The sequence below is a fragment of the Pygocentrus nattereri genome, chromosome 20 (genome assembly GCF_015220715.1).
Source record: "Pygocentrus nattereri isolate fPygNat1 chromosome 20, fPygNat1.pri, whole genome shotgun sequence".
Classification (NCBI taxonomy): Eukaryota; Metazoa; Chordata; class Actinopteri; order Characiformes; family Serrasalmidae; genus Pygocentrus; species Pygocentrus nattereri.
In genome coordinates, this window is record NC_051230.1 from 1,709,824 (window position 1) to 1,732,323 (window position 22,500).

Sequence of the window (22,500 nt, forward strand, 5' to 3'; positions counted from 1 at the left end):
CGCTCTGAGAGCCGTGTGTTCTCTGGGTTGCTGAGGCCAGCTGCTGCGGAGAGGTTTCCTTTCTTTTCCCTTCTCTTCTCTTCTCTTCTCTTCTCTTCTTTCTTCTCTGCTCTTTCATGTGCGGCTGGGTGGCTGTTTCGCTGTGTAATTGTTTCATTGAGCGGCTTTAATTCGTTTGAGCTTCATCTGGTTTTTATTCTGCTGTGTAAACGCGGCACTTCCTCCTCCGCCGCTAAAGCTCTTTCATGTTGTTTTTGGTCACAGATGCCTTTGATTTCAATGTGATTTGTGGTGCTGATGTGTTTTTTATTTCTATCTCTCTCTGTCTCTCTCTCTCCTCTCTCTCTCTGTCTCTCTGTGTCTCTCTCTCTCTCTCTCTCTCTCTCTCTCTCTCTCTCTCTCTCTTTCACAGTTTGATAAGTACGCTCCAAAGCTGGACAATCCCTTCTTAAGGCAGTCGAGTGTAAGTACAGAAAACAGCCTCCACACAGATCATTCAACACTGAAACCTCAACCTGAACACACTGAATGGTTTATATCACAATACCTACATTTAGAGTCGGTTATTCATTCAGCCTAATGAGAAACTGTAGAACAGACTCGGTTTATATCACAATACCTACATTTAGAGTCGGTTATTCATTCAGTCTAATGAGAAACTGTAGAACGGACTCGGTTTATATCACAATACCTACATTTAGAGTCGGTTATTCATTCAGTCTAATGAGAAACTGTAGAACAGACTCGGTTTATATCACAATACCTACATTTAGAGTCGGTTATTCATTCAGCCTAATGAGAAACTGTAGAACGGACTCGGTTTATATCACAATACCTACATTTAGAGTCGGTTATTCATTCAGTCTAATGAGAAACTGTAGAACGGACTCGGTTTATATCACAATACCTACATTTAGAGCCGGTTATTCATTCAGTCTAATGAGAAACTGTAGAACAGACTCGGTTTATATCACAATACCTACATTTAGAGTCAGTTATTCATTCAGTCTAATGAGAAACTGTAGAACGGACTCGGTTTATATCACAATACCTACATTTAGAGTCAGTTATTCATTCAGCCTAATGAGAAACTGTAGAACAGACTCGGTTTATATCACAATACCTACATTTAGAGCCGGTTATTCATTCAGTCTAATGAGAAACTGTAGAACGGACTCGGTTTATATCACAATACCTACATTTAGAGCCGGTTATTCATTCAGTCTAATGAGAAACTGTAGAACAGACTCGGTTTATATCACAATACCTACATTTAGAGCCGGTTATTCATTCAGTCTAATGAGAAACTGTAGAACGGACTCGGTTTATATCACAATACCTACATTTAGAGCCGGTTATTCATTCAGTCTAATGAGAAACTGTAGAACGGACTCGGTTTATATCACAATACCTACATTTAGAGCCGGTTATTCATTCAGTCTAATGAGAAACTGTAGAACGGACTCGGTTTATATCACAATACCTACATTTAGAGTCGGTTATTCATTCAGTCTAATGAGAAACTGTAGAACGGACTCGGTTTATATCACAATACCTACATTTAGAGTCGGTTATTCATTCAGCCTAATGAGAAACTGTAGAACAGACTCGGTTTATATCACAATACCTACATTTAGAGTCGGTTATTCATTCAGTCTAATGAGAAACTGTAGAACGGACTCGGTTTATATCACAATACCTACATTTAGAGTCGGTTATTCATTCAGCCTAATGAGAAACTGTAGAACAGACTCGGTTTATATCACAATACCTACATTTAGAGTCGGTTATTCATTCAGTCTAATGAGAAACTGTAGAACAGACTCGGTTTATATCACAATACCTACATTTAGAGCCGGTTATTCATTCAGCCTAATGAGAAACTGTAGAACAGACTCGGTTTATATCACAATACCTACATTTAGAGCCGGTTATTCATTCAGTCTAATGAGAAACTGTAGAACGGACTCGGTTTATATCACAATACCTACATTTAGAGTCGGTTATTCATTCAGTCTAATGAGAAACTGTAGAACGGACTCGGTTTATATCACAATACCTACATTTAGAGTCGGTTATTCATTCAGCCTAATGAGAAACTGTAGAACGGACTCGGTTTATATCACAATACCTACATTTAGAGTCGGTTATTCATTCAGTCTAATGAGAAACTGTAGAACGGACTCGGTTTATATCACAATACCTACATTTAGAGTCGGTTATTCATTCAGTCTAATGAGAAACTGTAGAACGGACTCGGTTTATATCACAATACCTACATTTAGAGTCGGTTATTCATTCAGTCTAATGAGAAACTGTAGAACGGACTCGGTTTATATCACAATACCTACATTTAGAGTCGGTTATTCATTCAGTCTAATGAGAAACTGTAGAACGGACTCGGTTTATATCACAATACCTACATTTAGAGTCGGTTATTCATTCAGTCTAATGAGAAACTGTAGAACGGACTCGGTTTATATCACAATACCTACATTTAGAGTCGGTTATTCATTCAGTCTAATGAGAAACTGTAGAACGGACTCGGTTTATATCACAATACCTACATTTAGAGCCGGTTATTCATTCAGCCTAATGAGAAACTGTAGAACGGACTCGGTTTATATCACAATACCTACATTTAGAGCCGGTTATTCATTCAGTCTAATGAGAAACTGTAGAACGGACTCGGTTTATATCACAATACCTACATTTAGAGTCGGTTATTCATTCAGCCTAATGAGAAACTGTAGAACAGACTCGGTTTATATCACAATACCTACATTTAGAGCCGGTTATTCATTCAGCCTAATGAGAAACTGTAGAACGGACTCGGTTTATATCACAATACCTACATTTAGAGCCGGTTATTCATTCAGTCTAATGAGAAACTGTAGAACGGACTCGGTTTATATCACAATACCTACATTTAGAGTCGGTTATTCATTCAGCCTAATGAGAAACTGTAGAACAGACTCGGTTTATATCACAATACCTACATTTAGAGTCGGTTATTCATTCAGTCTAATGAGAAACTGTAGAACGGACTCGGTTTATATCACAATACCTACATTTAGAGTCGGTTATTCATTCAGTCTAATGAGAAACTGTAGAACGGACTCGGTTTATATCACAATACCTACATTTAGAGCCGGTTATTCATTCAGTCTAATGAGAAACTGTAGAACAGACTCGGTTTATATCACAATACCTACATTTAGAGCCGGTTATTCATTCAGCCTAATGAGAAACTGTAGAACGGACTCGGTTTATATCACAATACCTACATTTAGAGCCGGTTATTCATTCAGCCTAATGAGAAACTGTAGAACGGACTCGGTTTATATCACAATACCTACATTTAGAGCCGGTTATTCATTCAGTCTAATGAGAAACTGTAGAACGGACTCGGTTTATATCACAATACCTACATTTAGAGCCGGTTATTCATTCAGTCTAATGAGAAACTGTAGAACGGACTCGGTTTATATCACAATACCTACATTTAGAGCCAGTTATTCATTCAGTCTAATGAGAAACTGTAGAACAGACTCGGTTTATATCACAATACCTACATTTAGACTCGGTTATTCATTCAGTCTAATGAGAAACTGTAGAACGGACTCGGTTTATATCACAATACCTACATTTAGAGCCAGTTATTCACAGCTCCTGTAGGTTTTGTATCTGAAGGCTCAGCTTTTGATCCTGGTTGTTTTTATTTTCTCTCCGTTTCTGCAGTTTTTCTCCTCGTACCCTCCGGCAATGCCTGGCATGCCCCCCCTGCTTCCCCACCCCGGCCCCTTCAGCTCTCTGCAAGGAGCCTTTCAACCAAAGGTCAGGAACATCTCCGTTTATATAGAAATACAAGCGCTGTCGGTCGGTAGTTTGGGGAGAATCAAAGCTCGAGACTCTTAAAATGTTTTAATACAAATGATCTTGTTTCCTGTGTCGGTTTGCGGTGAGCTTCTGGTTCTGAGTCTTTGTTCTAGCTCTGATGGAGCTTTTTCTTGCCTCTCATGTTTGGCTTGGTTTGGTCTCTGTAAAGCTACTTTGTGACTACTGCTGTACCCTTAAAAACGATGGTTCTCTAAGGGTTCTTTAGCAAAGACAATGAGTATATATTGAACCAGGAACACTCAAACAGCCATTTGCTGCTTAAATGGTCCTTTGCATGCTGATATGGTTCTTCATACTGATGGAGAACATGTTGTATATGGTTCTTTAGAGCATTGCAGGTGCTATGTGGCAGTCTTTCCAAATAGGTTCTAAATAGAACCATACACAGCACACTCTCCATCAACGATTTCACTATTTATGCATGCAAATGGCTCGTTGAGTGTTCGCAGTTCTGCATAGAACCACTGTTTTTACTAAAGAACCCTTCGAGAACCATCCTTTTTAAGCGTGTATAGCCGTCGTCACATAGCAGCTTCACAGAAAGAGCCATTTGCATGCTTGAATGGTTCTTTGTATTGTGAAATGGTTCTTCAGATTGATGGAGAATGTGTTAAGGTTCTGTTGAGAACCTTTTTGAAAAGAATTCTATAATGCATCAAAAAGGGGTTCTTCTATTGTTACAAGCTTGGCATCGTAACAATAGAAGAACCTTTTTTGATGCTAAGTAAAACCATAGGCAACACATTCTCCATCAATCTGCAGAACCATTTAAGCCTGCAAATGGATTTTTGAGTGTTTCTGGTTCTGTGTAGAACCCCTGTCTTTACTTAGAGTGAGGGTAGAAATACGCAGATCAGCCGTAACATTGAACCACCTCACATCCACGCTCATATTTGGGTGGTGGGTCATTCTCAGCAGTGCAGTAACACTGACGTGGTGGTGGTGTGTTAGTGTGTGTTGTGCTGGTACGAGTGGATCAGACACAGCAGTGCTGCTGGAGTTTGTAAACACTGTGTCCACTCACTGTCCACTCTATTAGACACTCCTACCTCGTCGGTCCACCTTGTAGATGTAAAGTCAGAGACGACAGCTCATCTGCTGCTGCACAGTTTGTGTTGGTCATCCTCTCGTCCTTCATCAGTGGTCACAGGACACTGAGGTGTTTAAAACTCCAGCAGCACTGCTGTGTCTGATCCACTCAGACCAGCACAACACACACTAACACACCACCACCAGGTCAGTGTTACTGCAGTGCTGAGAATGACCCACCACCCAAACAGTACCTGCTCTGTGAGGGTCCATGGGGGTCCTGACCACTGAAGAACAGGGTAACAGAGTATCAGAGAAACAGATGGACTCCAGTCTGTAACTGTAGAACTACTGAGTGCAGCTATACGGTCAGTGGAGCTGATAAAGTGGACAGTGAGCGCAGAAACAAGGAGGTGGTTTTAATGTTATAGCTGATTGGTGTAAATTTGAATTGGAACTCAAGCGACTACAGAGTGAACCCAAACTTATGACGGACGGTGAACACTAACAAGCTACTGCTAAATCTAACAGCATGTGCTTTTCCATTATGGCTATGAGTGAACAGCTGAATGGTTCTGTGGGGATATTAAATGTTTTCTGAGCTGGTGTGTGTGTGTGTGTGTGTGTGTGTGTGTGTGTGTGTGTGTGTGTGTGTGTGTGTGTGAGAGAGAGAGATAAGCCCAGTGCTCAGCCTGGCAGCATACCAATCACTCTGACCGGTGTGTAAGCCGCCAATCGGTTCTGGATGGCGGCTACAGGGCTTAAAGTCCAGCCTGAGTTATCATGGTCCAGTGTGGCCCAGCAGTGGCTTTAGTGGCGGCTGTAGCTTCACTGAGGGCTTTTACAGTCATTCCGCATGAGCATCTTCTCTGTTCCTGAGGAAACAGTCCAGCAGTTATAACTTAATCTCTAAACTGAACAGAATTACATCTTGGGAAGTTAAATTAACTCCAATCTTGTCAATTTGGGACTGTTGGGTCCCACTTTATTTGGATAGCGCCCCCTACAGATGCTGCACAGATGTTCAAATTAGTAATAAGCTGTCTGGTGAACAGACATCCCAGGTTTGGTTTGAGCTTTTCTAAATAAAATGACTCTCTGCGTTAATTAAGATACTAATCAGCCAGTCAGATCCTTTACACGTCGTTACAGCAGAGCTGGATCAGAGTGTTTGATTATGTGGATATTCGTTAATTGGATAGATATTCAGTTTTTAATTTGGATTCGGAGATTTGGATGATGTTGTTTTTTTTTTTGTTTGTTTTTTTTGGCTAATGTCAGCTGTCAATAAAGGCAAACAGCATTTGGGTTCTTGCGAGAACCTAAAACAACTTGAGGTTCCGGTCCATAACACAGCTTTACTTTTTTTATTAGCTTAAAACAGCACAAAACATGAAGAGAAGAAACAGCTAAAAACACAGCCTAAAAACACGGCCACTCCAGCTCTAACGGCTAAAAACACAGCCTAAAAACACGGCCACTCCAGCTCTAATGGCTAAAAACACAGCCTAAAAACACGGCCACTCCAGCTCTAATGGCTAAAAACACAGCCTAAAAGCACGGCCACTCCAGCTCTAATGGCTAAAAACACAGCCTAAAAACACGGCCACTCCAGCTCTAATGGCTAAAAACACGACCACTCCAGCTCTAACGGCTTAAAACACAGCCTAAAAACACGGCCACTCCAGCTCTAACGGCTAAAAACACAGCCACTCCAGCTCTAACGGCTGAAAACACAGCCTAAAAACACTGCCACTCCTGCTCTAATGACTAAAAGCACAGCCTATAAACACAGCCACTCCAGCTCTAACGGCTGAAAACACAGCCTAAAAACACAGCCACTCCAGCTCTAACGGCTAAAACACAGCCTAAAAACACGGGCACTCCAGCTCTAACGGCTAAAAACAAAGCCTAAAAACACGGCCACTCCAGCTCTAACGGCTAAAAACACAGCCTAAAACCACAGCCCCTCCAGCTCTAATGACTAAAACACAGCTTAAAACCACAGCCACTCCAGCTCTAATGGCTTAAAACACAGCCTATAAACACAGCCACTCCAGCTCTAACGGCTATAAACACAGCCACTCCAGCTCTAACGGCTAAAAACACAGCCACTCCAGCTCTAACGGCTGAAAACACAGGCTAAAAACACGGCCACTCCAGCTCTAGCGGCTAAAAACACAGCCTAAAAACACGGGCACTCCAGCTCTAACGGCTAAAAACACAGCCACTCCAGCTCTAACGGCTATAAACACAGCCACTCCAGCTCTAACGGCTAAAAACACAGCCTAAAAACACAGCCACTCCAGCTCTAACGGCTAAAAACACAGCCTAAAAACACGGCCGCTCTAGCGGCTAAAAACACAGCCTAAAAACACGGGCACTCCAGCTCTAACGGCTAAAAACAAAGCCTAAAAACACGGCCACTCCAGCTCTAACGGCTAAAAACACAGCCTAAAACCACAGCCCCTCCAGCTCTAATGACTAAAACACAGCTTAAAACCACAGCCACTCCAGCTCTAATGGCTTAAAACACAGCCTATAAACACAGCCACTCCAGCTCTAGCGGCTAAAAACACAGCCTAAAAACACGGGCACTCCAGCTCTAACGGCTAAAAACACAGCCACTCCAGCTCTAACGGCTATAAACACGGCCACTCCAGCTCTAACGGCTAAAAACACAGCCTAAAAACACGGCCACTCCAGCTCTAGCGGCTAAAAACACAGCCTAAAAACACGGGCACTCCAGCTCTAACGGCTAAAAAACACAGCCACTCCAGCTCTAACGGCTAAAAAACACAGCCACTCCAGCTCTAACGGCTAAAAACACAGCCTAAAAACACGGCCACTCCAGCTCTAATGGCTAAAAACACAGCCACTCCAGCTCTAACGGCTATAAACACGGCCACTCCAGCTCTAACGGCTAAAAACACAGCCTAAAAACACGGCCGCTCCAGCTCTAACGGCTAAAAACACGGCCACTCCAGCTCTAACGGCTATAAACACAGCCACTCCAGCTCTAACGGCTAAAAACACAGCCTAAAAACACGGCTACTCCAGCTCTAACGGCTAAAAACACAGCCTAAAAACACGGCCACTCCAGCTCTAACGGCTAAAAACACAGCCTAAAAACACGGCCACTCCAGCTCTAATGGCTAAAAACACAGCCACTCCAGCTCTAACGGCTTAAAACACGGCCACTCCAGCTCTAACGGCTAAAAACGCAGCCTAAAAACACGGCCACTCCAGCTCTAACGGCTAAAAACACAGCCTAAAAACACAGCCCTCGTGGCCCGAAGCTTCAGATATTTGCTGTTCATTGCTGCTGAAGCTCAGGAGTCCAGAACCTGCTCTGCTTAAACCAGTTCATCCCTGACAGAGCTTTGGTCCGTTAGTGAATATCTGAGCTCGTTTTATCTGAAGTTGTTGATTTCTCAACTTTCTATTCAGGCGTCTAACCCCATTGATGTAGCAGCGAGACCAGGAGCAGTTCCTCATACCCTTCTGCAGAAGGACCCACGGGTATGTTTCACTTAATAAAAACACTCCATGGCCCGAAGTTTGTCCGGAATTGAGGGGAAAAAAGCACATCTACGATAAAATTCCTGTTAGTTCACCTAGTGGATTTCTAATTGTAAGTTAGCTTTGAGCAACGCTGGTGAATGTGAAACAGCTTGTAACAGATATTAACAAATACGCCGATCAGGCATAACATTCTGACTCCAGCACGCTGCTGTGTCTGATCCACTCAGACCAGCACAACACACGCTAACACACCAGTGCTGAGAATGACCCACCACCCAAATAGTACCTGCTCTGTGAGGGTCCATGGGGGTCCTGACCACTGAAGAACAGAGTAACAGAGTATCAGAGAAACAGATGGACTACAGTCTGTAACTGTAGAACTACAGAGTGGAACTGAACGGTCAGTGGAGCTGATAAAGTGGACAGTGAGTGTAGAAACGAGGAGGTGAAGTTCTGCACAGAGCTGCTGCCTCTGTTTTCCACTCCTAACAACTAACCCAAATCTGCCTAGTCTACTAATATTCAGTCAGTGACGTATCTAGAACTTCCACAGTTCATTTTTTCTCACTAAATTCGTCCCACAGCGTTATTGGATGATTCCTGTCCCACTTCCAGTTATCTAGGTGGTAAATCTAACGTGTTCAGCCTTCGGTCCGGATCCTGAAGTCCTAACCAATGGGAGAGCTCGCTTGGCTGAATCTGCCTATATACGATGGAGAGAGCGATCCTGACTGGATCGTTTTTCACTGGGCGTTCCACGGTTTTGAGTACTACTACAGTAGAGTTCAAATCCAAGTGTGATGACCCACTTCAATAGAAATTAAGAAAAAATTATTTTTCAAATTTTAATTTAATTAAATTTTAAATCATTAAGTCATCTCTGAAGACTTGGATCAGCCCAGCAGCTCCCTCCTGCTTTTATTGGCGTCGGAAATACTAGAGTTCATTCACACGGAACGCTGTTCTCTTTAGACATGGACAAAAGTTTGGACAAAAAGCGGCAATAATAATTGACGAAATATCGCCGATTGAACGGTTTGCACGCACATTTATAGGTTGAGTTGAAGAGATGATGGAGCGTTGCTTTTCGATTGACTTTCTGTCTGTTCTGCTTTTCTTCTGCAGGTAACGGATCCATTCAGGACTTCAGTGAGAGTAAGATTCCGACTTTTCCATCTCTCTACAGAACGTGATATTCTGGGTTTTTGTCTTAAACCTCTCATTTCGTTATAAATGCCGCTTAACCCCTTTTGTCTGTCCCACCCGGCGCTGCGCAGAAGCCGGGTAAATGGTGTGCGGTTCACGTCCAGATCGCCTGGCAGATCTACCACCATCAGCAGAAGATGAAGGTAAGAGAGACGCCTCCATGTTCAGGCTAAATTGAGTTCTTTTCATCTTCTTTAAGGAATATTCCTGCTTTTTTCCATCTAATCTCCGTCTGCGGGGTCCGTGTTGCACGTACCGCGACTTCAGATGCGAATCAGCAGCTGTTAGGATGAGAGAACGTCTCACCCAAGCTTCTCTTGGGAGGTTTTATCCAACTTTAAAACACTGGAGCAATAAAAGACAAAGTAGTTCCAGAAACCTTTAATGTTTTCTGGTATTGCTGGTAAAAATTATCACAAATAAATGGAAAACTCGACCCATCTGGGTCTTCTGTGTAGAACCGTGAACGCTCAAAGAAACCTTGGAATGATTAAAGGGTTCTTCACATCCTGGTTGAATCCTGAAGGTTTCTTCAGATTGATGGAGAATGTGCTGCAGATGGTTCTATATGGAACCTTTCTGAAAACGGTTCTGTAAAGCACCAAAAAGGGTCTGGCTGTTGTTACGGTATCAAGCTTGTCACAATAGAAGAACACTTTTTGGTGCTATTTAGAACCAAATACAACATCCTCCATCAACCTGAAGAACCGTTTCACCATGCAAAGAACCATTTGAGAACATTCTCTGAGCGTTCATGGTTCTATACAGAACCACTGTCTTTGCTAAAGAACCGTTGAAGAACCTCTTATTGTTATTGTTCTGGGCATGAATCCTAATATCATATTATATAAGTGGAACTTCACTGATTTAAAATTCCTGCATAATTAAATGGTTCAGATGTAAACAGAGCGGTTCAGAGCGGTTTGGTGTGAAACACTCCGTTCTAGATAAACGTACCGAGTCAGAGCCGCTCACAGTGGTGGTGATAGGAACCAGACGTCCCTCTAAAAGCTCCTCACAGAAAGTTCCTACATGAACTGGTTCTGAATTCACTGCCTGATGACTGAGATGCTGTTTTATGAGAGTTTAGAGAACTTCAACTCCATTCATGGTGGAGGGAGACATGCAGGGCGCTGTGCGGCAAAATAGTCCCCAAAGAAAACTCATTATTCCAGATTTTCCACTGTTTTCCATCATCAACATTCCATATAAGCTCAGAAGACTCGTGTAGGTTCTCTGGTGGTTCTGGATGGTAAATAAAGTGTCTGTATCTGTGTTGTCATAGCGACGCCTGGTTCCCATCACCACCACTGTAAAGACTTCACACCAAACTACCCTGAATCCCTCTGATTACACCTCACACTGGATTATGAGGATGTTTTTAAACTTGGTTTAGTTCCACTTTTGAATACAGACTGAGGTTATACATCTATATGGTTTCAAAGTTTCCCTTTCATTTCTTTATGCAACATATTGGAAATATGAAAAAGTCCCAGTAGGAACAGACTGGGGACTTCAGGCAGCCTTTGTCGATGAATTAGCTGGAAAAAATTATTTATATTATAATTAATCCGCATAAAGTTGATAAAATCTCGATTTGCAGTTCGCTAAATCGCTGCTGTCCTGTGTCCCTAACAGGAAATTATTGCAGCTTCTTGAATTCTCGAGGCGAATAATGAAAGTTGGACGCAACACATTCGAGTGTCCCACTAGTTAGCCAGATTAGTCGCTTTGGTTTAAGCTGTATGAAGCCACCTGTGGTGTGTTTTTTAGCTTTTCGTCATTTTTATGTCAGCAGAAGAGAAAATTATAAAACTTAAAATTAAAAATCCGAATGCGAGCACAAGCCAAGTCTGCTGAATGTTAGTTGCTTAGCTAGATGCACTGCAAGCAGTGGTACCTTGGCGAGTGAAATGACCTTGTATCTAGTTAAAATAGCTGGGTATTTCTTATTTTGAGATTGTTGTAAGTTCATTCTAAGACTAGTTCACTTATTTCTAGGCATTTTTTACTTGATGTACGTAATTTTGCCAAGTAAAATTATCTGACTATGTTGGCAGACAACTTTGTTTTGCTGGTTTTGAGCACTTTCCATACAACAGAATTACCTGCTGGTACGGTGAGATCATTTTAGTTATTAAAATCAACTAAATCTAGGAAAAGTGTTTAAAAAAAGACTAAAATAATCTTAAAATAAGCTTCCAACAGTCTCAACAATCTCAAAATGGGAAATATTTGTTGTGTTATTAATTAAATTAAATTAGAGATTACTTTATTTGCTGATGTAGCGTTTTTGGCAGTGTAAATTAACTGGTTACCAGCAAATAATCAATATTATTCCAGTGGAACATCCTCTGTTTATTTTGATGTGTCGGTTTAGGTCAGTAGGTTGGACGACATTGTTTGACGTGACACGTTGTCTGAATTTCGATTGGCTGTTTCATGAAACTTGTTTGAGTTGAGATGGTTGCAGCTTTTTTGGGGTCGATTTTTCCAGTGAACTACGTGAGGCTTTACGTGATGCAGTACTAGTGACGTTTTAAGTGCAAGTTTAGTGCAAAGCCAACAAACAATCACATTTGCATTTAATTTAAATTGTTTCCACACAATAATCAAACATTTTTGTAAATTCAAATAATGATACAAAATCTCCTTTTGCATGTAAACACAAACGTGGCAATGATTGAAAGTCCCACTTCCAGTGAACTGAGTCAGACTTGAGTCAGACTTAATTCAGACTTATAATTCATATAAAATGACCGCATAATTTATAACTGTGGGGTGAAATGTTTGTTTTCTTATTTTGTCTACATTTTCTTTGGCTGAACTGTTTTGCCCTCTTACTTGCTTCGTAGCAGATGCAGTTGGACCCTCATAAACTGGACATGAATGGTAAACTGGACCTCTTCAGCAGACCCCCAGCACCGGGGGTCTTTCCTGGCTTTCCCTATCCACATGACCTGGCCAGACCACTCTTCTCATCTACAGGTGTGTGCACCATTCAGAAATTTGTCACATAAATATTTGTGGTTTAGTAATAATCTATACCATGTTGATTTAAATATTTTGTACTGGACATTTTGTTCAGTGTTTACATTAGCAACCACCTGGAAAACCACAGCAGTGACTTAGCAACACCTTAGCAACCACCTGGGATATTGGCCTGGTATATCGCCCCCTACGCTTCCTGTAGTGTATTACAGTCTGTCAGAGCGACTGTGTGGATCATATGAACGTTATAGAGCTTTTTAAATGAAACAGTAGAAGCCGTATCGCCCCCTACGCTTCCTGTAGTGTATTACAGTCTGTCAGAGCGACTGTGTGGATCATATGAACATTATAGAGCTTTTTAAATGAAACAGTAGAAGCCGTATCGCCCCCTACGCTTCCTGTAGTGTATTACAGTCTGTCAGAGCGACTGTGTGGATCATATGAACATCATAGAGCTTTTTAAATGAAACAGTAGAAGCCGTATCGCCCCCTACGTTTCCTGTAGTGTATTACAGTCTGTCAGAGTGACTGTGTGGATCATATGAACATTATAGAGCTTTTTAAATGAAACAGTAGAAGCCGTATCGCCCCCTACGCTTCCTGTAGTGTATTACAGTCTGTCAGAGCGACTGTGTGGATCATATGAACATTATAGAGCTTTTTAAATGAAACAGTAGAAGCCGTATCGCCCCCTACGCTTCCTGTAGTGTATTACAGTCTGTCAGAGCGACTGTGTGGATCATATGAACATTATAGAGCTTTTTAAATGAAACAGTAGAAGCCGTATCGCCCCCTACGCTTCCTGTAGTGTATTACAGTCTGTCAGAGCGACTGTGTGGATCATATGAACATTATAGAGCTTTTTAAATGAAACAGTAGAAGCCGTATCGCCCCCTACGCTTCCTGTAGTGTATTACAGTCTGTCAGAGCGACTGTGTGGATCATATGAATATTATAGAGCTTTTTAAATGAAACAGTAGAAGCCGTATCGCCCCCTACGCTTCCTGTAGTGAATTACAGTCTGTCAGAGCCACTGTGTGGATCATATGAACATTATAGAGCTTTTTAAATGAAACTGTAGAAGCCGTATCGCCCCCTACGCTTCCTGTAGTGTATTACAGTCTGTCAGAGCGACTGTGTGGATCATATGAACATTATAGAGCTTTTTAAATGAAACAGTAGAAGCCGTATCGCCCCCTACGCTTCCTGTAGTGTATTACAGTCTGTCAGAGCGACTGTGTGGCTCATATGAACATTATAGAGCTTTTTAAATGAAACCGTAGAAGCCGTATCGCCCCCTACGCTTCCTGTAGTGTATTACAGTCTGTCAGAGTGACTGTGTGGATCATATGAACATTATAGAGCTTTTTAAATGAAACAGAAGAAGCCGTATCGCCCCCTACGCTTCCTGTAGTGTATTACAGTCTGTCAGAGCGACTGTGTGGATCATATGAACATTATAGAGCTTTTTAAATGAAACAGTAGAAGCCGTATCGCCCCCTACGCTTCCTGTAGTGTATTACAGTCTGTCAGAGCGACTGTGTGGATCATATGAACATTATAGAGCTTTTTAAATGAAACAGTAGAAGCCGTATCGCCCCCTACGCTTCCTGTAGTGTATTACAGTCTGTCAGAGCGACTGTGTGGATCATATGAATATTATAGAGCTTTTTAAATGAAACAGTAGAAGCCGTATCGCCCCCTACGCTTCCTGTAGTGAATTACAGTCTGTCAGAGCCACTGTGTGGATCATATGAACATTATAGAGCTTTTTAAATGAAACTGTAGAAGCCGTATCGCCCCCTACGCTTCCTGTAGTGTATTACAGTCTGTCAGAGCGACTGTGTGGATCATATGAACATTATAGAGCTTTTTAAATGAAACAGTAGAAGCCGTATCGCCCCCTACGCTTCCTGTAGTGTATTACAGTCTGTCAGAGCGACTGTGTGGCTCATATGAACATTATAGAGCTTTTTAAATGAAACCGTAGAAGCCGTATCGCCCCCTACGCTTCCTGTAGTGTATTACAGTCTGTCAGAGTGACTGTGTGGATCATATGAACATTATAGAGCTTTTTAAATGAAACAGAAGAAGCCGTATCGCCCCCTACGCTTCCTGTAGTGTATTACAGTCTGTCAGAGCGACTGTGTGGATCATATGAACATTATAGAGCTTTTTAAATGAAACAGTAGAAGCCGTATCGCCCCCTACGCTTCCTGTAGTGTATTACAGTCTGTCAGAGCGACTGTGTGGATCATATGAACATTATAGAGCTTTTTAAATGAAACAGTAGAAGCCGTATCGCCCCCTACGCTTCCTGTAGTGTATTACAGTCTGTCAGAGCGACTGTGTGGATCATATGAACATTATAGAGCTTTTTAAATGAAACAGTAGAAGCCGTATCGCCCCCTACGCTTCCTGTAGTGTATTACAGTCTGTCAGAGCGACTGTGTGGATCATATGAACATTATAGAGCTTTTTAAATGAAACAGTAGAAGCCGTATCGCCCCCTACGCTTCCTGTAGTGTATTACAGTCTGTCAGAGCGACTGTGTGGATCATATGAATATTATAGAGCTTTTTAAATGAAACAGTAGAAGCCGTATCGCCCCCTACGCTTCCTGTAGTGTATTACAGTCTGTCAGAGCGACTGTGTGGCTCATATGAACATTATAGAGCTTTTTAAATGAAACAGTAGAAGCCGTATCGCCCCCTACGCTTCCTGTAGTGTATTACAGTCTGTCAGAGCGACTGTGTGGATCATATGAACATTATAGAGCTTTTTAAATGAAACAGTAGAAGCCGTATCGCCCCCTACGCTTCCTGTAGTGTATTACGGTCTGTCAGAGCGACTGCGTGGATCATATGAACATTATAGAGCTTTTTAAATGAAACAGTAGAAGCCGTATCGCCCCCTACGCTTCCTGTAGTGTATTACAGTCTGTCAGAGCGACTGTGTGGATCATATGAACATTATAGAGCTTTTTAAATGAAACAGTAGAAGCCGTATCGCCCCCTACGCTTCCTGTAGTGTATTACAGTCTGTCAGAGCGACTGCGTGGATCATATGAACATTATAGAGCTTTTTAAATGAAACAGTAGAAGCCGTATCGCCCCCTACGCTTCCTGTAGTGTATTACAGTCTGTCAGAGCGACTGTGTGGATCATATGAACATTATAGAGCTTTTTACAACAAGTGTTGTCAAAGTATTAAAGAAAAAGTGAGAACCTTCCCATAAACAATGTTCACAATCATTGCATCTCTGAATAACATACTGTAATCTTTTATTATCAGTCATTTCATCATTTTGCAGTACGAGGCTTTCCTCAATGATATTTCATCACCGTCCGAAAAAATCTACATTTTTATTAATTATTATTTTTCTATTTCCTTGCTGTCCTCTACATCCTGTGATAATGTAATAATTATAAACGTGAAGTAAGCTTGTGCCTTCTCCGGTGTAGCTGCTGTTTTGGAGATGCACGTTTTTGTTTGGACACCAAAAATATTCGCATCATAAAATATCTCCTCTTTTACGTATCAACCTGCATGTGGTATAAAGCCAAAGTTTGGAATCTGCACTTTCCACCCAGTTTCTCGGCTCGTTTCATCGAGCTGCGGGTCAGAAATCACTGAGCGAAATGTGAGGCGAGCCGTTTGGAGGGGAACTCGGGGGTTAAAGGCTTTCCTTGAGCCCATGTGACCATCTGCCCTGTTTAAAGTGCGCGTATCTCCTTGTGGAAAATAGCAGCCGCAAATGTCACGGCCTGCTGTTTGACCTCATTTAAATGGCCTGCTTGCGCGTTAAAATCACGTTTGCGCTCGCCGCTCGGGCTGCATTTCCAGCCCAGATGATTCATAATGTATAGCAGATCTCACGGCCAGAGCGGCTCAGGCGGCATTAAAGCTGAATAATGCACCTCGCCTCGCCTCTCTTTTTTTCTGTTCCTCGCCCACCGTTGAGGTGATTTGCATGTTGTTATCCCGACCGCACGTCTGCCGTGGGCATGAATACAAATGCCTTTACCTGAGCTAATTGACCGGTAGCCCTTGCTTGAAGGGCAGCATGAATTTGACTGCCCTTTAGGATGTAATTACCCAGCATTGTGTCATAAAACAAGCTTGTAATTGCCTCTTTTATTAATGATTCACTCAAAGAAACGACAAACAGTTCAGACTGAAAACAAGGGCAGACCTTTTCTATTAAATTTAAAGCGCCAAGTCCCCTTGACAACCTCTGCTACGCATTCAGGCTGCTGAAAAGGCCTTGGTTGACATTAACGGTGCAGCTGCCGTTTCGGTTCTCTGCAGCCAAGTTATTTTATTTTCAGGGCAAAATCGGTTGAGGAAATTATACAGAGGAAAACAGAACAGGGTTTTATGTATATTAGAACTGGAAAAGGTCAGAATTTTGATTTTAATATATTTCGTCCATCCAGTTTAATAGAAACCCCTGCCTTTTAGCCTGGCCACTTTATTGGAAACACCCACCGTATAGGTGTACTTTGTAGATTTGCGAGAGCAGCTCTGTGGTCCGAAACTGTAAACGGCACAGTTTATATCACAGTACCTACATTTACAGCTATTCATTCATTCATCTACTCATATTCATATTCTTCCAAAAATAAAATCACCAACACTGAAAATGGGCATAATAGCCTTTAAACTGAATGTAGCAGCTCAAAACAAAGATTAGGCTGAATGAATAACCGGCTCTAAATGTAGGTATTGTGATCAACTGGACAGGTCAGTTGTCTCTCTCGGTGTTATTGGTCATCTTCTTATTCTGTCCTCTTTCACCTCCAATAGGCGCTGGTCATCCCGTTGCTTCTCCGTATGGTCCTGCACCTCACCACAGCGGCTTCCTGCCCCCTACGCATTTGGCAGGTAAGCGTAAGTAAACCCGATCTTTATTTTAGTGTTTAATATCTTCACTCTGTTGTTTGTCCAGCAGTTAAACTCGTACTGCCTGTGTGTTTTACCTGCGAACGCTGATTGTGATGAATTGGACTTTAGTCCGGCGCTGTTGTTGTGGAAAGCTCCGCCGTTTCTGCATTGCGGCATGTTTTCCTCTGCCATGTCGTCTCAAGGTTGATTTAGAGAAAAGCGTCTTGTGCGATTTCAGCAAAGGTCTGCCATTATGACGAGCTTCGGCCTTGCTGATTACTTCCAAGGGACTGGCGGACTTTGAAAAAAGCCTAAAGATTAAAAAAGAAAGAAAGAAAAATATATTTAGTTAGAAAAAAAGCTTTTTTACTGTGTTTCAGGGGAAACACTCCACCGAGCATAGCTTTTGCTTTTATTTCACGGGACCCTGGAGGGTTTCTAAAGCGCCCTGAATGCCCCCAGACCCACTGAATAGGATCCTTTTACCTTGAATTCCCCCTTTTCTTCACGCTCTGGCTTCCGGTGCTCCTTTTCACCCAGTAGTTTCTCGCCGTTTTTCAGAAAATGATTAAGGCCATTGTGCTCCCTCCTGCGCCGTTTCCATCAGAGGCATTGTTTGGCTTCGGCGCCTCGAGGTGATTTCACAGAGCGAGCTTTCGAGTCAATCCAATCTGAGTTCATAAACACCTGATGCTCGGGGGAAATAAAGAGAAATTGATGAAACTCTTCAGGGATTCGACCAAAATAAATAAATAAATAAATAATAAAACGCCCAAAGAATTCAAAATTTGTGCCCCCGCACTCACAAAGATGTGCCGTGTTTATGGCCTGTAAAGAAACTCGTTATTTAAAGACGTCCTTTCAGTGGGTGGATGGAATGAATGGTCTGAAAAAAAGAACTGGACTTGGCTGTGGACGCTGCGACAGCCGCTAACCAGGGACCAGAAGGGGGAAAGCGTCCAAATAAAGCTGCGTCTCATGCCTAAGCCCACCACTGCTTTTCCTCCACTGTGCAGCCTCACAGATACCCAGTGAGCCCTGCAGTGAGCCAGCGCCAGCAGCGCTAATGCCCACTCCTACGCCTCTTATACCAAAAGCCAGTCATTCCCATCTCCTCATTCTCCAGAGTTTAGCAGCTGAATTCATAGCCTCACTGTACAGCCAGTGAGCTCGTTCCTCATCCTCACAGAGACCCTTTAGTAAACGTTGGCAGTGCTAATGCTAGCTCTGACTGGCTATGACGTAAGAGCAGTTATTCCGCACACTTCACTATTCTGTACACTTCGGTATTCCATACACTTCTTTATTCCATACACATCAGTATTCCATGCGCTTCACTATTGCGTACATGTGAGTATTCCGTACGTCAGTATTCTGTGCACTTCACTATTCCGTACACATCAGTATTCCATGCACTTCAATATTGCGTACAACTCAGTATTCCATATACTTCACTACTGCGTACAACTCATTATTCCTTACACTTCACTATTCTGTACACTTCAGTATTCCATACACTTCTTTATTCCGTACACGTCAGTATTCCATGCGCTTCACTATTGCGTACATGTCAGTATTCCATATGCTTCACTATTGCGTACATGTCAGTATTCCGTGCACTTCACTATTCCGTGCACTTCACTATTCCATACACATCAGTATTCCATGCACTTCAATATTGCGTACAACTCAGTATTCCATGCACTTCACTATTCCTTACACTTCACTGTTCCGTACAACTCTGTATTCCATGCACTTCACTATTCCTTACACTTCACTGTTCCGTACAACTCTGTATTCCATATACTTCACTATTCCGTACACTTACAACTTATGTAATATAGAATGAGTAGAATAGAATTCAGAACCATTGTTTGTACACAGAGGAATTAGACCTCCGTATTCAACCCATCCGTGCAGTGAAACACCACATACACACTAGTGAACACACACACACACCAGGTTTCCCGGAGCGGTGGGCAGCCCTATCCACGGTGCCCGGGGAGCAGTTGGGGGTTAGGTGTTTTGCTCACTTCAGTCATGTACTGTCAGCTCAGGGGATCGAACCGGCGACTTTCCGGTCACAGGGCTGGCTCCCTAACCCTAAACCTGCCCACAACTGCCCCAATAGGATGACCGCCACCGTTTCCTAGGGACAATCTCCATTTTTGTTGGACTGTCCCCTGCTGGAGCTGTTCCAAGAAATGTCCCCGTTCTCTGAGCACACTCCCCACTTTTATTGCCTGTCCTGTCTGGACGTGTCTCCGCAAATGTCCTCGTTTTTAGCCGTGAATTAAACACAGTGGAAAGTCCTGAGAAAGTCCTGCAGTGGAGCAGATGGGCAGACGTCTCGTGTTGTGCTTTTCGCCCACAGGGGGCGCTGCCGCTGCTCTCTACTGACCACCCCTAACACTCAATCACAGACTGCTGGAGTCTAGTCTACCAAAGTTTTACTCACCATGGCACCTACTGCATGACTTCCTGACCGTTTACGAAGCTGATTAGCAGCCGATTTACTGACCTTCATCCCAGTTGATTACTTTTTATTTCATGGATGAAAACATTGCATATTTTAATGATATCTTCATCCCTAAACAGGAAATGTTTCCTGTTTTCAATAAAAACTATCATGTCCTTTATCAGCTGTATATCTGAGACAGTCATACGTCCCTGTTTCCATTAAACGGTTCACAAGACGTCTAAGCTGAGTTCAGACATCAAATCCAGGTAAATAGTGACCGTAGCGGCAGGTACTAATATCAATCAATCAATCAATCAGTCAACCTTTATTTGGTCTCGGAGAACACTGAGGGTGCCCCTCATTTACAGTGTTGCCCAGTTAACACAGAGTAAGGGACTGATGATGTACAGTGGGGTAAGAAAGTATTCAGTCAGCCGCTGATTGTGCAAGTTCTCCTACTTAGAAAGACGAGAGACGTCTCTAATCTTCATCATAGCTACACTTCAACTATGAGAGACAAAACGAGGAAAAAAATCCAGGAAATCTCATCGGAGGATTTTTAAAGAATTTATTTGTAAATTATGGTGGAAAATAATTATTTGGTCAATAACAAAAGTTCATCTCAGTACTTTGTGACATAACCTTTGTTGGCAATGACAGAGGTCAGATGTTTCCTGCAGGTCTTCACCAGGTTTGCACACTGTAGCTGGTATTTTGGCCCGTTCCTCCTGCAGAGCTCCTCTAGAGCAGTGATGTTTTGGGGTTGTCGCTGGGCAACACAGACTTTCAGCTCCCTCCTACAATTTTATATGGGGTTGAGGTCTGGACACTGGCTAGGCCACTCCAGGACCTTGAAATGCTTTTTATGGAGCCACTCCTTCGTTGCCCGAGCGGTGTGTTTGGGATCATTGTCATGCTGGAAGACCCAGCCACGTTCCCTCTTCAATGCTCTCATTGGTGGGAAGTTTTGGCTTAAAATCTCACGACACACGGCCCCGGTCATTCTTCCCTTAACACGGGTCAGTCATCCTGTCCCCTTTGCAGAAAAACAGCCCCAAAGCCTGATGTTTCCACCCCCATGCTTCACAGTAGGTATGGATGCAACTCGGCATTCTTCTCCCTCCAAACACGATGAGTTGAGTTTTTACCAAAAAGTTCTATTTTGGTTTCATCTGACCACATGATGTTCTCCCAGTCCTCTTCTGGATCATCCATATGCTCTCTGGCGAACTTCAGACGGGCCTGGACGTGTACTGGCGTAAGCAGGGGGCACGCCTGGCACTGCAGGATCTGAGTCCCTCTCAGCGTCGTGTGTTACTGAGGGTAGCCTTTGTTCCTTTGGTCCCAGCTCTCTGCAGGTCATTCATCAGGTCCCTCCGTGTAGTTCTGGGATTTTTGCTCACCGTTCTCATGATCATTTTGACCCCATGGGATGAGATCTTGCGTGGACCCCAGATCGAGGGAGATCAATGGTCTTGTATGTCTTCCATTTTCTTACAGTTGCTCCCACAGTTGATTTATTCCCACCAACCTGCTTGCCTGTTGTAGAGTCACTCTTCCCAGCCTGGTGCAGGGCTACAATCTTCTTCCTGGTGTCCTTCGACAGCTCTTTGGTCTTGACCATGGTTGAGTTTGGAGTCTGACTGTTTGAGGCTGTGGACAGGTGTCTTTTATACAGATAACGAGGTCAAACAGGTGCCATTAATACAGGTAACGAGTGGAGGACAGAAGAGCTTCTTAAAGAAGAAGTTACAGGTCTGTGAGAGACAGAAATCTTGCTTGTTTGTGGGTGTCCAAATAATTATTTTCCACCATAATTTACAAATAAATTCTTTAAAAATCCTCCAATGAGATTTCCTGGATTTTTTTCCTCGTTTTGTCTCTCATAGTTGAAGTGTAGCTATGATGAAAATTACAGACGTCTCTCGTCTTTCTAAGTAGGAGAACTTGCACAATCAGCGGCTGACTAAATACTTTTTTACCCCACTGTAAGAACAAATCAGATAATAAAAGTAAATTTAATAAATGAAGACTCAAATCATCAAATCAGAATAAAAAGTGAAACATTAATAATAATAAACATATAATGAAAAAATAAAACAAATTAAAACAAGATGTAAAGGTTAATAAAATCGAATCAAAATAAAACAAGATATGAAAAAAAAAATACTGATGAACAAATGTATTAAAATGACGAATATTCATTAAAATAAGAATACGAATATGAATAATAATAATGGATAAATTAGCAAATAAATAATAAAATAATGACCAATCAAGATGCATTTTGGTCGCTAGGCAGATTTTGCGGAGTCCGACCAGTCGTTACAGCCTCTGGGTATTTCCGCTGTATCCGCTGGAACACTGCAGGGAATACTGCGCTCTCACAGTCCGCACTTCTGCCAGTGTTTTGTAGCTGCTGCGCCTGAAACCCACTCATTCCCATCTCTGCCTTCCTTTATGGTCTAGCCATTAAATCCATCTCACAGTCTGACAGAGAG

At 42.5% G+C, this 22,500-nt stretch overlaps 1 protein-coding gene across 12 annotated transcripts in view; it reads left to right on the forward strand.

Annotated features, from left to right (window-relative positions):
• Nucleotides 1-22,500, forward strand: part of fbrsl1 (fibrosin-like 1) — a 546,240-nt gene that overhangs the window by 512,649 nt on the left and 11,091 nt on the right. For 8 of the 12 annotated variants that reach the window (XM_037531602.1, XM_037531607.1, XM_037531605.1 and 5 more), the window contains 7 exons: nucleotides 413-463; nucleotides 3,742-3,837; nucleotides 8,380-8,451; nucleotides 9,580-9,609; nucleotides 9,732-9,803; nucleotides 12,516-12,648; nucleotides 17,461-17,544. In XM_037531602.1, the coding sequence (XP_037387499.1) occupies nucleotides 413-463; nucleotides 3,742-3,837; nucleotides 8,380-8,451; nucleotides 9,580-9,609; nucleotides 9,732-9,803; nucleotides 12,516-12,648; nucleotides 17,461-17,544 (538 nt within the window). The remainder of the gene's footprint in view (nucleotides 1-412; nucleotides 464-3,741; nucleotides 3,838-8,379; nucleotides 8,452-9,579; nucleotides 9,610-9,731; nucleotides 9,804-12,515; nucleotides 12,649-17,460; nucleotides 17,545-22,500) is intronic. The other 4 variants (XM_037531604.1, XM_037531608.1, XM_037531612.1 and 1 more) reach the window with 1 other exon arrangement.